The 17,512-nt window shown below is 34.5% G+C and overlaps 1 protein-coding gene across 1 annotated transcript; it reads left to right on the forward strand.

Moving 5' to 3' along the window:
• Positions 1 to 3,087: 3,087 nt before the first annotated feature.
• Positions 3,088 to 10,441, forward strand: LOC140858843 (uncharacterized). The gene is made up of 3 exons (XM_073260128.1): positions 3,088 to 3,094; positions 7,330 to 7,920; positions 9,740 to 10,441. The coding sequence occupies exons 1-3, from the start codon at positions 3,088 to 3,090 to the stop codon at positions 10,237 to 10,239; spliced, it is 1,098 nt and encodes a 365-aa protein (XP_073116229.1). The 3' UTR covers positions 10,240 to 10,441.
• Positions 10,442 to 17,512: the final 7,071 nt, after the last annotated feature.

The following is a 17,512-nucleotide window of genomic DNA, read 5'->3' on the forward strand; positions in this document are numbered from 1 at the left end:
ATGCATGCATAAATCATGTATATTTCACAATTATGAATCGTAAATCATTTTCATCATGTATTCATGTCATGTTTCAAAACATTGCTCACAGATATTCATGCTAAGGTCACTATTATACCCGTGACAGGGCCATGTTTCTTAATCGACAGAATTCTTAATTCATGTGCCAACTTTATACCCGCTAGCAGGGCCATGTTTCGTGTGGATGCTTGCTCCGGATGTCGACCTTCCCGAAGGGATTCATTCATAGCCATCTGAGAGCCTTTGAAATCATTATATCTTTTTCTTAAAGCATACATATACATAGATGAAAAAAACAATGAAATTCATGTTTCATAATCATACATTTTCATAAGACATATTCATGAAATCAATGCTCATAATAAAACATGCTTTTTCATATCACATATGCCGATCCTTATTTTATGAAAAATTATGATTTCATCAATAGCAATTCTTTGCATAAAAACATGATCATTTAAAATAAATAAGGAGCATAAGATCCACTTACCTCGATCGTCCAGGACCTTTTAATCTTCCTTAAAAGAATCAGACAGTCCTATTTAAAATATTAAATCATTAATAAATTATATATTTTTTAATAAAATTACATAATATAAAGAAATGACCGATTTGATAATCAGTCCAATAAATCTCTCCCTTCGGCTCTAACCTGATTTAAGGTCATAGGTCCCTAAAAGTGAAGAAGATAGCCTAATAAGGGATTCATAGGATTTTTTTTTTTTTTTTTGAGAGGGAAAGTAGAGAGAGAAAGTGGAGAGAGAAAGTGGAGAGAGAATCTTCGTATCTTTTAAAAATGGCAATCATGATTGAGATCATCAGAGGTCATATCAAGGTGACTTAATATAGATTAACCATGATTGATATTATCAATTTCGAAAAAGAATCGGATCGGGATCCGATCTACTGCACGAATTTTGGAGCAGTTCTAGATCATCATATTTTCATCTCGAGTTTATCCTAGGGTTTGTGATGTAATCAGAGAGAGAGAATGACCCTAGAGAGATGAAATCCATAATGAGAGAGAAAGGTCTAGAGAGAGAAAATAGGAAGAAATTTTAGAGAGAGAAAATGTAGAGAGAAGGTAGAGAGAAAAGTCTAATTCTAGAGAGAGAAAGACTTAAGAGAGAGATGAGAAAAACTTTCTCTCACATATATATATATTATTATTTTTCTTTTTTTTAATATATTTATATATATATATTCTTTTTCTTTTTCTTTTTCCTTTTTCTTTTTAGAGAGAGACAATAGAGGGAGAAAGAGAGGGAAAAAGAGGGGAGAAAGGAAAATTTTCTCTTTTCTTATTATTATATTTTTCTTTTCTTTTTTTTTTTCTTTTTCCTTTTTCTTTTCTTTTTCCTTTTTCTTTTCTTTTTCTTTTCTTTTTCCCTTTTTCTTTTCTTTTCTTTTCTTTTCTTCTTCTTCCCGGGCTTTCATTGGGCCGAAACAGGGGACCTTGAGGTCCCTGTGCCTTGATCGGCCAATCACGGCCATCTCATGGCCGGTGGTGGCCGGCGGCAACGGCCGACTCTCCCGGGTTCGGAGAGACCAGGGCCGGCGGTCGGCGTGACCGTCGGCGCCGGAAAATCATAGGAAAGAGGCGGCGAACAGGAGGTTTTCTTCTCCAACTAAATCTGGCGAAACCCGTCGCCGGCCATCGTGCTCACCGGCACGGGAAAGAAGGGAGAGAAGAGAGGGAGAAGAGGGAGACCTTACCACAACCTCCGGTGACCCCCACCGGCGAGAAATCGCGGCGAACACGGGTCGAGGAGTCACGGCTTCAAACGGGAAAATCGGAGGAAATCTCCGACGATCGACGGCGACTGAAGGGTCTACCCAAAGAGGAGAGAGAGGGGTTTCTTATAGGGTTCGTCCTAGGGTCTTTTAATGGCCCTAGGACTCCGATTTTTGATCGGAGAAGAGGAAGACTCCGATCGGGAGTCTTCCTGCTCTGTTTTTCCCTTTTTTTTTTTTTTTTTTTTTTCGGGTGGGCTTTGAACTTGTTTTGGGCCTCAATTGGGCCGGGTTATCACATTAACAAAGAAAAATGATGGTAGACTTATAGGAATCGACTTCGAGAATTCCATTCTTTGCTAGTTCTGTCTTTATCAAATTATTTAACCTTTCACTGTTTGTTGCAAAAAGTTGTCCAAGACTTTTCCAGAGCTATAGAAACACCAGCATCCAGCACATAACTGTAAAAACTTTTAAATAAGAACACATCATGTATATATACCATTTATAGACATAACAAGGATCCAAATAGATCCTTTCTTTTATTGATCTTTGAAAAAACAAATCAAGGGTCTGGTCTACATGGACATGTTTATCTGCATTTTGTCATTGATGTCTACAACTTGTTTACTGCCAACCGCTCTAGGAGTCAATTTATATTTATATGTTAAGAGCTCATATCGTTTGGTTTCTTAAATGGTTTATGCCCTGAATACCAAATCTCAAAGAGTTTACCATGACGAGAACCCAGGTAGTAATGTTGCTATGACCTATGCCAACATGTATCAAACCCAACCAATTAAAATTGCAGACACGTTTTCAATTACTTCCTGGACTGCTAGCTCAAGCTAAATTGCCGAGTCCATTAATTGATGTGCCAGTATAATTTTCTTTATAGTTCTCTTTCGGTCAAACTTAGCCGTAGTCTAATCTCTTTTCAATCCTTGTGTAGTAGAGATTTTTAGATATTATGGTTTCTTTTAAAGAATGAATCAAAAATGCACAATGAGTCACCAATCATCTTGTGATCACACCGCCGTGTGCAATAATTAGTGAATATTCCCTCACCCAAATATATAAACAACCAAATATTTGGTGATGTAATTACAATGTTAATTGATTCTATTGTGGTCAAAGACTTCGGCTTGGTATGTGAGGTATTATCCGTTTTGGTCCATGGGCCTCATAATTAAAAGACGCCTCATATGGGAAGGATAGTTCTTTCTTATATAAGCCAGAGTCTCTTTTATCTCACAATCAATGTGGGACTAATGATATTCTTTCTTTTATACTATAATATAGCCCCTCAGTCAAGAAAAAATCTGTGTACGAATGGAAGGTATATTCTTTCTTATTTTTACCACAACCCCTCAGTAAAGGAGGAGTTTATATACGAATAGGAAATGCTCCTTATTTTTATCACAAACTGGTGTGCGGTTAGAAAGAGGTTCATAGTTGCAGAGGTGGTCTCCTAACTAGCATACTACTGTTGCCATCAAGGGCTTGTGGCTCAGTACGTGAGGTATTATTTATTTTGGCCCATGGGTTTCATGAGTTTGCCCTTCAAAAGATGCATCATATGGGAAGAATGGTCCCTTCCTATATAAACTAGATTTCCTCTTGACTCATAACTAATATGGAACTAATGATGCATCCTTTTTATACCACAACAGATTCAAAATTTTTCTCCTTATGCACATTTATTATAACTAGTTTACAGAAAAAAATCGCATCTCATGTGATATAATTACAACCAAACAACTGCTCCATGACCTTACTCTATTTATTTCCCGAACTCAAAATAAAAGTACAAGCAAAATAGTCCATAATTATTTCTACTTCTTCTTCCTCCTATTCTTCTCTCTCTCTCTCTCTCTACTTCTTCTTCCTCCTATTCTTCTCTCTCTCTCTCTCTCTCTCTCTCTCTCTCTCTCTCTCTCTCTCTCTTTTAGTTTTAATTCTCTTATTACTTGTTACTTTTTGAATGGAAGTTATTAAAGATGCTAATGAACCAGGCCCTTGAATTTTCAAAATGTTGAATATGTCCGATTCGATGACTTGACCCAAAGTAGTAAAAGATTAGGCTAGTGAATTGTAGGTTGACATCACTGTTCCTCAGATTGTATCAGATATTGGAATAGATGTATAACCTTTCTTTAAAAAAAGTTCGAGTATGTGATTAATGAGAGAGGTGTCCATGCAACTACATGAAACTATGATTCAACAATCCTCATATTTATACCATGAAATCTCATCTCTCAGTCTCTTTGCTTATCATTTGATCTCAATCCAAAACCTACATTGTCACACCCCCCGATCCGAGATTGTGAATCGAGGATCATGACAACCACCGCATACTCATAGAAAACTCTTCCTATAAGCATGCAAGGCATCTCATCATACTATCCTAAAACAACAGCGGAATAATTAGTCAATAATTTAAATCTAAAAACATAACGACCTAAATTTTTTCTTTAATATCTCAATAAATTCAACAATGATTCATAGGCCTTACATCAAATTCAATAAGACTTTCAACATAAAATAAAAGTATAGAGATTCTGCTTCTGATCACTCTTCCATTCATATCTTGTATCATCTTAATTCCTCAACATCTGTAAAAACAGTAAAATAAGAGATAATGAGCTAGACAGCCCAGTAAGCAATGATCACTTCTCAACAGATTTCATCAAGCATTTAAGTAAATAATCATTTATAGAAAATAAGTATATAGAGTTCATCAATTCGAAATCAATTTTAATTATGCAACATAATTCATGCCAAATTCATCTCTTTTTCGAAAATTCAAGTTTCTTTCCAGATTTCAATTTCTTTCGTTCTTCAATTCTTTTCGTCAACCATGAGCTATGACCACATTTTTCCTGTGGCAGGGTCATAACACCGTGTATCTTCTTGCGGTGAGGTGCGAATCATCTGACAGCAAAGTCCTTCGGAATCACTAGTCTCTCTGGCGGTTTGTCGCTGGTCTCTCTGGTGACGTAAACCCTCAGGACAAATCAATTGCCAACATATATGCCCCCATTGGCAGAGTCCTTTACATAGTCAGGTTGTTAATTCATATTGTTTCTTATATCATAATTCTTTATAAATCATGTTTCATATTCTAATTTTGATAATAAAACATATAATCATGTAGTATTGAAATCAATCAATATAATGCATCATGAAATCAATATGTTCAATCATGCTTCATCATAACATTTCAAATAAGATATTTTCATAACAAAATACCATTCATCCAATTCATGCATCGTTTCACAAATCATGTCAGAAAAATACATTATAATTTATCGATAAATCTAGAAAAAGTGAAACATTACTTACCTCGAATGCATTCCAATAAATTCACATAATTTTATAAATTTTCTTTCAAAAATTCTGTTCGTAGATCATATTGCGATATCCTATGATCAAACATCCACAATCCTATCAGAATCAATTTCAATAATTAGAAAGAATACGAATACCATATTTCAACAGTTTAGATTGGGTCCGATCATCTAATTTCATCTAATCAAAATCTAATTAGGACTTAAACGATCCAAAGTTTGACTATCAGATCAAATCGGATTCGAAGTGATAGGATCGAGATTTCTTCATCGATTTCATAAAATCAAGTAGAGAGAGACAATTAGAAGAGAGAGAATTCATGAAGTGCAATTCGAATTGATCAGGCGACACAATCCAACATTACGATTGATCCAATATCTTGATTGGTGAAATCAACATGATCAAATCAAGTCACGGCTAGATCGAAATCCTGGATGATCAAATCTAAAGATTCATGATCTGATTAAGGTGGGTGCCAGTACGCTGTCTGACAACCATGGATCAGGGTTCTTCATTAGAATCAGATCAGGACTATTAAAAAAAATTTCTTCATTCACTAACCTTTTTAGAGAGAGAATCAATCAAGAGAGAGAATATTTTAGAGAGAAAAAATTTTAGAGAGAGAAAATTTATCTTGAATTCTTCAGACAATATGATTCAACAAATCCGATCGATCAGATCAAATCATGCTCAGATTATCATGTGGATAATTCAATAAAATCATAAAAAATAGAATCTTAAAATACCTGATCTGATCAAAGTGGATGTCGATGTACCGTCCGACGATCACAGATCAAAAATCTATCACGAGGATCATTTAAATTCATCATCATTCTTCTCAAAATTTTAAAAATCTTAGGAGAGAGAAATAATCTAGAAAAAAAATTTTAGAGAGAGAAAGTAGAGAGAGAAAATCTAATTCTAGAGAGAAAAAATACTACTTCAAGCTGAAGGGAGAAAGGGAAGAGAAAGAAACTCTCTTTCTCATATTTTATTACTTATATCATTATTTATTAATTAATTTATTTTATTTTTTTCTTCTTTTCTTTCTTTTTTTTCTTTTTCTTCACGAAAGAGAGAGGAGAGAAAATCCTATTTATTATTATTATTATATTATTATTATTTTATTATTTTTCTTTTTTTTCTTTTTTTTTTCTTTTTTTTTCTTTTTCTTTTCTTTTCCTTCTTCTTTTCTTTTTCTTTTTCTTCCTTCTTCTTCTTTTTCTTTTCTTTTTCTTTTTCCTTCTTCTTCTTTTTCTTTTCTTCTTCGGGCTCTTTCTTGGCCGAAACAGGGGACCGACAAGTCCCCTCCTTGGAGTTCCGACCGGTGGCGCAGCCGGCATGGCACTACAAGAAAATTGATTTTTTGCGACGAAATTGTAGCGACGAAATATTTTTCGTCGCAAAAAAGTAGGCTTTTGCAACGAAATTTAAATTTCGTCTCCAAAAATAAGGTATTTGCGACGAATAAAATTTCGTTGCAAAAAGTTATATCTTTTGCAATGAATTTTTTTTTTTTGTTGCTAGAAGTTCATTTTTAGCGACGAAATTTTTTTTCGTTGCAAAAATCAATTTTTTTGGCGACGAAATATTTTTTTTCGTAGTTAAAAATTTATTTTTTGCGACAAAAAAAAATTTTGTCGCCAAAAAATTATATTTTTTACGACGAAATTGATTTTTCGTTGCTAAAAAAAATGAGTTTTGCGACCAATTTTATTTGTATTTAGCGACGAAATTATTGCGTCGATAAATTTTATTTTATTAAAAAAATTTTGAATTTTTTGCGACGAAACTTTAAATTTCGTTGCTAGAAATAATTTTTAGCGACGAAAGTTTTTTCATCGCAAAAAAATTTTTTTTTTGACGACGGAAAAATTTTTCGTTGCTAAATTTTTTTTTGCGACGAAAATATTTACGTCGCCAAAAATTGAATTTTTAGCGACGAAATATTTGTTTCGTTGCGAGAAACTTGATTTTCCGATCATTTGCGACGAAATTAAATTTTCGTTACCAAAAATTAATCATTTGCGACGAAGCTATTTTGGTTGCAAAAAATAAAATTTTTTGCGACAGAATTTTTTGTTTTAGCAACGAATTTATTTCGTCGCTAAATACCTTTGTATTCTGCCCTAAATTAAAAAAAACCCGCTTGATCTGCTCCCTCCCGGCCCGATCTCCGTCGTGGTCATCCTATTCTTCTCCCTCCCCGATCTCCGGCTACAGTCGTCGTTCCCCGGTCACCAGTCGTCCTTCCCGGTAAGTCCTCTCCCTCCCCGCCACCATCCTTTCTCTCTCTCCCTCTCCACCGCCGTCGAGCCCTCCCTCCCCGCCACCGTCGCCGCTCGAGCCCGCCCCCCGTCGCTGATCGAGCCCACCTCCCAGCTTGCCGGCCATCTCCCTCCCGCCTCGCCACCCTCTCCTCCGCGCACCGAATCCTCCCTCTTCTCTGCCTCCTTCCCTCCGGTTCCCTCCAATCCGTCGAAACCCTAACCCTCCAATCCATAAAACGAAGGTGGCGGCCACCTCTCCTCCCTCCCTTTCCTCCTCCTTCCATACTTTTCTCCTATTCTTCCTCGCCGGCCGCCGCCGAAATGACTACCTCCTCCTCCTATTCTTTTTTGTGGCGGTCGGTGCTCAGGGAAAAAAAAAAAAGGGCTGAAGAGAGGATAAAAAACCCGACAGAAGCTGCCTCCTTTGGTTTTCGTTTGCTGCTGCGACTTCCCCCTCGCTTCATTCTCCCGTTCGGGTACCGATTCGGTTACGAAAGTCGTTGCTTCCTCTCTCTCCTCTCGCCTTCGTTTTCTAATTCTGGAGGTGTGTATAGATTTATGCTTCGTTTTTTCTTTCTACGCGTTGTTAGAATAATTCAAAGTCGATGGGTCGAAGATGAGTACCCTTTCCTTTGGTTTAATTGATTCAAGATTTCTGTGAAAATAAGGGGGTTCATCTTCTTAAAAGGGCCAATTTGATGGTGTCCTTGGTCATCTGGTATTCGTTGCCCGCTTCCTTTACTCGTTTTGGCTCTGGAATTGGGCGTTCTTTGAGGACTTCTTTTTCCTCTATTCTTATTTATACTGTCTAGAACCTTAATGGAACCGATATAGAAGGGTAATAGCAGGTGATTCTTTGGTGCTTTTTTGCTATTTAATTTGTTGATCTGTAGCTTTCAGTCCGTGCTATGTTTTTAATCTTAGTGCTATGTTATCTTGTGTTCTAATTGGGGGATCTTGTTCTATTTCCTTGTTTGTTACCGAGGGTTGATTAGATTGGAGATACAAGCTTTAGTTTTTGCTGATTGATGATCATAGCGTGGGGTTGTCATGCCATATTTGAGTCTAAACCTAATTTGAAAACCTAATTTTGTTTTTAAACCATGATATAATATAATCTAAACCGATTGTACAAAGATAACCGCGGAGATTGGCAAGAGATAAATGAACGGACAGGGAAGTCTTAAAGTATTATCTGTCCAGTGAATGTCTATTACCAAGTCCCAACAGGATACACCAAATTTTGTTTAAGTTTGCTGTGAGTTTTTGAATGTTATGGATTGGCCCATGAATTCTCAATCACTTTATTGATTCCAAGGTTCGAAAGATATCAGTCTGGATTTAGGTTTCAGTCCAGCCAAATGAGTATTGATTCTGGTATATTAGTTGTTCAAGATAATACAAAACACAAGGGGGATAACTGGAATTTCCTTTCTATGCCACTATTTTCTCACTAGGTTTGATGTAAGTTTGAACAAAAGAAACTAATGCACCTTATTTGTCGGCCAACCACCATCTGTTGCTGATACTTTGCATGAAGCGAACCAGAATTCATGAGCACGTGAAAGATTCGACATAAATAATATCTTGGATGATATGACTATGGCACATGCTCACCATTTATGATGGCAGTGCTTGATAATTTTCGTGTATCCACACACTTACATCGATAAAAGGGAAAAGCATTACAAAGAAAATAAATGGGACTTTTCTTTTCAATGAACACCTTGTCTTCATCATCCCTCACATAAGTTATCTCAAGTGTGATCCCTGCAACAATTTATAAGCTATGGTCTTCAGCTAATCTATGAAGTGCTGGTTTCCATTTAAAACTAACATAAACAAGGAATTGCTTATAGGACCTGGTAGCCACTCATAATATGTCCATGTGCTCTAGCCCTTGTCAACCCATGAAAGCTATCACAGTGCTATGACTACTTAAATCCTGAAAATAATGTGTATTTTAACAACAGAGAGATTTCGTTTTAGATCTGTTGGTTACATTGATTGTACAGTTACAGTTGTGCTATGTCATATGTTTTTTATATCACAACATGTATATATGCAAACTTTTCTATCTGTTGATGTATACATTGAGGTGTGCAAGCATGTATAAAATTCTGTCATGATAAAATGACTGACGAGTTATGTATATGTTAATATTATATTGCATTTTTGTCTTGACTTATGGCCTGCAATTTATAGTTCAATCTATTGATGATAAGGGCTTCTGTTCTTGTTGAGTCAAGCACAAACTCTTTATCTGACGAAGGTCAAGAACTCTGCCAAAGGGAAGGTATTGATGAGGGCCTTGTATGGAGTGATGGTTATGACTATATTTATTTGTGGTGTCTTTGCTGCAGCATTATCAGGTTGCTCCGCACTATTGATGGATTTGCATGTTTCTGACAAGTTCTTGTGGGCTGAGGCCTTCAGTGACTTGCAAGGTGTTGTGAATGAGGAAATTAGGAGTCAATTTTCAAGCAGAAAGGTTACCATATTGAAAGAGCTGGATGCAGTTGAAAAATATGCAGAGAGATTACATGCTTTGACAAGTTGTGTTAACGGCAAAGATGAGACTTTACTGCAAAGCAGTTGGCGGAAAGAAGAAACATTACTACAGAGCAATGGTTTCAAACACGAGGAAATAGGTACACTGGCAAAAATTATAGACCAGGAAAAAAGGGAAAGATTGCAGGAGTCCGTTTCAAATCTAGCTGAAGGAACACAGAGGCTTACTGATGGGCTTGATCTTCTGTCAAAGCAAGTGAGGGACTTCTTCCAAATTGTTCTGACAGGACGTGATGCTTTGCTTTCTAACCTTAGGGTATCTAATGCAACACAAGAAAGTAGTGTAGACTAGATCAGAGTCATGAGGTGGTCAGATTGCTCTATGAAATGTTAGTGTTCTTTTGTTGGTGTGTGCTGTAGATTCTCCTGAAAATCTCACATGATGTTGTTCATGAATGAGAAAATATAAGGTTTGCTTTGTTATTGTGTATATTGTATATGTGATATTTGTAATCTGAACAATGCTATAAATATGGCAAGGTTTTTTACATCCATTTCCGTCGTTGTTATCTGCCAGTCATTTTCCCTGTATCATTGCTTTTGCAATTTGTTTTGAAGTGATTTTGAAAATATCAGTATTGTGGTGTAATGTGCCATCTATGTTTTACTCGGATATCTCACAAAACATCCTGGTGTCTGTTGCAACAAATGTTGGTCTAGTTGAGAATGTGTGGGTAGTTTATGTCATCAACTGTGCAATGTGATGATGTCGATCATCTCCAGACTATTCATTGCGACGAAATTTTTTATTTCGTTGCTATTTTGGCGACGAAAGTCTTAATTTCGTCGCTAAAAATTATAATTTTTTACGATGAAATTATTATTTCATCGTCATTATAGCGACGAAATTTTTTTTTCGTCGCAATTTTTGCGACGAAATTATTTCGTTGCTATTTTTGCGACGAAAAAAAATTCCGTCGTTAAAAATTTAAACTTTTTGCGACGAAATTTTTATTTCGTTGCAATTATCGCGACGAAATTATTATTTCGTCGCCATTATAGCGACGAAATTTTTTATTTCGTCGCCCTTTTAGCGACGAAATTTTTATTTCGTTGCTATTATAGCGACGAATTTTTTTTTTTCGTCGCAATTATAGTGACGAACATTTTTTTCGTCGTAATTTTTGCGACGAAATTTTTGCGACAAAATTTTTTGCGACGAAATCTGTCGCTAAGTTTTGCGACGAAATTTATTTTCGTCGCAAAAAATAAGAAAAAATTTTTTTAAATCAAAATATTTAGCGACGAAATTTTTTTTCGTTGTAATTTTAGCGACGAAAATTTAAGCTCTTGCGACAAAATATTTTTGTCGCTAATATAGTACATAACTTCGTCGTCTGGGTTTACTATTTTTTGCGACGAAATAAAATATTTTCGTCGCTAAGGTCTTTTGCTACGAGGCTTTCTCTACAAATTTTTAGCGACGATATATTTCGTCGCAAATAGTTTTAGCGACGAAAATAAGATTTTTAGCGACGAAAAAATTTCGTCGCAAAAAATCAAATTTCTTGTAGTGTGGGGCGACCGTCGACAGGAGGGGGCGGCCCAACGACAAGAGGAGGGCCAAACCGATGGTCGGCGGTGACCACCGACGTCGAAAATCAAAGAAAAATGGGCAAAAATAGAGGTTCTTCTACAACAAAATTCGACGACTCCGGTCACCGACGAGCGTGCACACCGATACGGGAAGAAAAAGGGAGAAGAGAAGAAGGGGAGGAGGCTTACCTCCGACGCCTGCAAGGCTTTTCCGGCGAGCAATTGGACGGGCACAGGGACTGTCTTCCGCGGTGGTTTTCCGACGACTGCCGCCGACTGGGCTTAGGATCTTCGGTGGAAGAGAGAGAGGAGGGATCTCCTCCTTAAATAGAGCGAGAGGAAGGATCTTTTTCGACTCCGATTGGGAGCCGGCGAGAGGAGGAAGAAGACTCCCTTCAGGAGTTCTTCTCCTCTGTTTTTTTTTTGTTTGGGCATTGGTGGGCTGGGATTCTTACTCGGGCTGGGCCATCACATTCTTCCCCTCTAAAAAAATTTCGTCCTCATAATTTTTCTTGCTTGAGCCTTCATAGTTTCTTACTTGAATCTTATCCATAAATATTTCAATATTCTAATTCTTGATATAAATTCATTCTTAAATCATTTCATAAGAAAAAGTCGGTACATCAATATCTATCTGAAATAGAATCATTCATTTTCTTTTTATCAAGACCAACATCTCAAAGATTTTTAATATTTCAAGAATTTTGAAATTATGCTCTCATTCCCTATAAAATAATGTTCAATACCTTATGACTAGATCAAAATCAAATCTATCTCTTGTGAATAGAAGAAAATCAATATCTTAATTCTTGAATAAGAATTTTATTTTTCATCATCATTTATTTATTTTTTAAAATATTATCCATTCTTAATTCCAACCCATCATAAGATAGGAAAAACATACTTATGTGAATCATATGATGACATCCCAATCAATCAAAATTCAAAAAAATATTTTCTCTTATTCGTACTTTCAAAAGTTGAAGATTTATCATTTCAATCTCATTCTCGAACTTTTGATATTTTAATTCTCGATACAACTTCATCATTAAGTCATTTCATAAAGATCAATATCACTATTGTTGATTGAATCAATATCACTATTTCTAGTCATCAAAATTTTCTTACTCAAACCCTCAAACTCTTAAATATTTTAATTTTTGAAGCAAATTTTATCATTAAGTCATTCCATAATAAAAATCAATAACTCAAAAATTGATCTAAATCAAAACTATATTTTTCTTATAATCAAAATCAATGTCTCTATTCTAAGTAAGTATATCAATTTTCTTTATCTAAACATTAACAACTCTTAATAAATCGATTCATTATCAAATTAAATTATAAATAACTCCAATCCATCTTTTGTAGAATAATCGTCAATATCAATAGATAATCTCAATCTTTTTTATTCAGTCAGAGAAATAATAATGATCAAAAGAGTCCAAACTTCAAATTTTATTATACCCTGGAGATAAATATTTGAGTATAATAATCTAAGATCGAAATCATTATTCGATAAATAATCTTAAATTCTTTCAAATAAATAGAGAATTATAAAATTTAATTCTAGGATAGAGAAAATTTATCTCTAAATATTCTAAATTCAAAATAAAAAATCAAAGATCCACTCATCCTAGAATTAGGATGCTAATTATTTTTTTAGCATAGTAGGTGGAAGCACTACTTTAAAAATTACATTAGGATATCTAAAATAATTTAAAATTTTTAAAATATTATTCTTTCTAATATCAATAAATTTCTTGTATCAAACCATATCATCTATCATAATTCTTTAACTCAAAGGGTCAATATTCCTGACTTACTCAAAATAATCCAGATTACCATGCTTCCGCTGCGCACTCTGATCTAACAATCAAAATTTCTTAGCTTCACCAAAAAAATTTTGATCAAATTATTTCTTTACCTTATTAATAGAAAAAAAAATTAAAATTTTAAATTTCAATTGAAGCCAAAGATTAGCTTCTGATTCTCATTCATACTTCTACTGGTATACAATAATCTTGATTAACCCTTGAGTCCAATATCATATTTAAACCATCATATAGATTTACTATAATCAATATGAATCAAATCTTAATTCTCATATCAATTCAATTCGATAATTTTCAAACAAAAAATCTTTATAAGTCAAATTAATGAAGAAAAAAAAATCCTTCGATGCTCCACCAAATTTGGACATAATCAGAATATATAAGAACTTCAAATCATTATTTTTTTTCTAAAATTTTTATAATCAAAATCTTTAATATCTATCACGTATCTTTTCACAACGATCATACAAGCCTCAAAAATCAAATCTCCATTTAATAGTAGATTCAATTAGGGACCTCGTTAACAAAAGTAAAGGAACTCCATATCAATTCCTAAATTCAAAATTTTTAAATTGTAAATTCACATGGATCCCTTAATCTGAAATAAATATAAAGCAGATCTTTTATCTTAATCTAAAGATATCAATTTTTCATTAACAACCTCAACAATAATATCAAAAAATCTCTTGATCAACTTAGATACGAAATCTTTAAATTGAAATTTCATACACATCATGTAGTCTCTAAGAGACATAATAAGATCTATTATCTAGATCTAAGGATGATGATTAAAGATTTCAGTACAATGAATATTCTACAATCTCATAATCGATTTCATCAATAAGAAATAGGTTTCTTTGCAATATCCTCAAATATGCATTCATCCTAATATGCCACTTTATATATAATCCACATACCAAATTTAATTTCGATAAATATTTCAATCAGGCATTATAAAAGATTTTTCTTAGTCCATCTTGGAACAATATTTTATCGTCAAATCTTTATTTGCCAATAATAGTCAACTTCTCAACTAGAAGTAATATCATAGTATTATTCTCACATCGAATTTGAACTTACGATTTACTTGAATAACCAATGATCAAATTAATAACCATAATGCACAATAAAATTTTATATCAATCCTTTTGTAATTACTTTCAATCAAAATCTAACTAATCATATAATGATCAGTAGATCATCCATCATATTTCAAATTCTATATGTCATAATCTCTTGTGATCCTTTCATACATAATCTCAATATTTAATCAAAATTTTTAAATATTTCTCCCACTACAATCATCAAAGATCTACACTATAATGTCCTAGTGTCTATCCACTTACACCCATTCTATATCTGATTCTATGTTTCATAATTCATCCACTTATGCTCTGATACCATATTAATTGTCACGCCCCCGATCTGAGATTGTGAATCGAGGGTCATGACAACCGCCGCATACTCATAGAAAACTCTTCCTATAAGCATGCAAGGCATCTCATCATACTATTCTAAAACGACAGCAGAATAATTAGTCAATAATTTAAATCTAAAAATATAACGACCTAAATTTCTTCTTTAATATCTCAATAAATTCAACAATGATTCATAGGCCTTACATCAAATTCAATAAGACTTTCAACCTAAAATAAAAGTATAGGGATTCTGCTTTTGATCACTCTTCCATTCATATCTTGTATCATCTTAATTCCTCAACATCTGTAAAAATAGTAAAATAAGAGGTAATGAGCTAGACAGCCCAGTAAGCAATGATCACTTCTCAACAGATTTCATCAGGCATTTAAGTAAATAATCATTTATAGAAAATAAGCATATAGAGTTCATCAATTCGAAATCAATTTTAATTATGCAACATAATTCATGCCAAATTCATTTTTTTTTGAAAATTCAATTTCTTTCAGATTTCAATTTCTTTCGTTCTTCAATTCTTTTCATCAACCATGAGCTATGACCACATTTTTCCTGTGGCAGGGTCATAACACCGCGTATCTTCTTACGGTGAGCTGCGAATCATCTGGCAGCAAATCCTTCGAAACCGCTGGTCTCTCTGGCGATTTGTCGCTGGTCTCTCTGACGACGTAAATCCTCAGAACAAATCAATTGCCAACGTATATGCCCCCATTGGCAGGGTCCTTTCCATAGTCAGGTTGTTAATTCATATTGTTTCTTATATCATAATTCTTCATAAATCATGTTTCATATTCTAATTTGATAATAAAACATATAATCATGTAGTATCGAAATCAATCAATATAATGCATCATGGAATCAATATGTTCAATCATGCTTCATCATAACATTTCAAATAAGATATTTTCATAACAAAATATCATTCATCCAATTCATGCATCGTTTCACAAATCATGTCAGAAAAATATATTATAATTTATCGATAAATCTAAAAAAAGTGAAACATTACTTACCTCGAACGCATTCCAATAAATCCACATAATTCTATAAATTTTCTTCCAAAAATTCTGTTCGTAGATCATATTGCGATATCCCATGATCAAACATCCACAATCCTATACAGAATCAATTTCAATAATTAGAAAGAATACGAATACCATTTTCAACGGTTTAGATTGGGTTCGATCATCTAATTTCATCTAATCAAAATCTAATTAGTATCTAAACGATCCAAAGTTTGACAATCAGATCAAATCAGATTGAAGTGATAGGACCGAGGTTTCTTCATCGATTTCATAAAATCAAGTAGAGAGAGAAATTAGAGGAGAGAGAATTCATGAGGTACAATTCGAATTGATCAGGCGACACAATCCAACATTACGATTGGTCCAATATCTCGATTGGTAAATCAACATGATCAAATCAAGTCATGGCTAGATCAAATCATGGATGATCAAATCTAAAGATTCATGATCTGATTAAGGTGGGTGCCAGTACGCTGTCTGACAACTATGGATCAGAATTCTTCATTAGAATAGATTAGGACTATTAAAAAAAATTTCTTCATTCACTAACCTTTTTAGAGAGAGAATCAATCAAGAGAGAGAATATTTTAGAGAGATAAAATTTTAGAGAGAAAAATTATCTTGAATTCTTCAGACAATATGATTCAACAAATCCGATCGATCAGATCAAATCATGCTCAGATTATCATGTGATAATTCAATAAAATCATGAAAAATAGATTCTTAAAATACCTGATCTGATCAAAGTGGATGTCGGTGTACCGTCCGACAATCACAGATCAAAAATCCATCACGAGATCATTTAAATTCATCATCATTCTTCTCAAAATTCTAAAAATCTTAGGAGAGAGAAATAATCTAGAGGAAGAATTTTAGAGAGAGAAAGTAGAGAGAGAATGTCCAATTCTGGAGAGAAAAATACTAGTTCAAGCTGAAGGAAGAAAGGAAGAGAAAGAAACTCTCTTTCTCATAGTTTATTATTTATATCATTATTTATTAATTAATTAATTTTATTTTTTTCTTTCTTCTTTTCTTTCTTTTTTTTTTCTTTTTCTTTACGAAAGATAGAAGAGAAAATCCTATTTATTATTATTATATTATTATTTTATTTTTTATTTTTTTTTTTTCCTTTTTCTTTTCTTTTTCTTTTTCTTCTTCTTCTTCTTTTTCTTTTCTTTTTCTTTTTCCTTCTTCTTCTTTTTCTTTTCTTCTTCGGGCTCTTTCCTGGCCGAAACAAGGACCGACAAGTCCCCTCCTTGAATTCCGACCGACGGTGCAGCCGGCATGGGCGACCATCGGTAGGAGAGGGAGCGGCCCAACGATAAGAGGAGGGCCAAACCGGTGGTCGGCGGTGACCACCGACGTCGGAAATCAAAGAAAAATGGGCAAAAATAAGGTTCTTCCGTAACAAATCCGGTGACTCTGATCGCCGACGAGCGTGCACACCGGCACGGAAAGAAAAAGGGAGAAGAGAAGAAGGGGAGGAGGCTTACCTCCGATGCCGGCGAGCTTTTCCGACGAGCAATTGGACGGGCACAGGGACAGTCTTCCGTGGTAGTTTTCTACGATTGCCGCTACTGGGCTTAGGATCTTCGGTGGAAGGGAGAGAGGAGGGATCTCCTCCTTAAATAGAGTGAGAGAAGGGATCTTTTCCGATTCCGATTGGGAGCCGACGAGAGGAGGAAGAAGACTCCCTTCGGGAGTTCTTCTCCTCTGTTTTTTTTTTTTTTTTTTT

The sequence above is a fragment of the Elaeis guineensis genome, chromosome 6, assembly GCF_000442705.2.
Source record: "Elaeis guineensis isolate ETL-2024a chromosome 6, EG11, whole genome shotgun sequence".
NCBI classification, from domain to species: Eukaryota; Viridiplantae; Streptophyta; class Magnoliopsida; order Arecales; family Arecaceae; genus Elaeis; species Elaeis guineensis.

Excerpts from the sequence above, each read along its gene's own strand:
- LOC140858843 (XM_073260128.1), top strand. Across the intron at positions 7,921-9,739 it reads TTCGTTTTCTAATTCTGGAG|CATTATCAGGTTGCTCCGCA; the intron begins GTGTGTATAGAT and ends TCTTTGCTGCAG.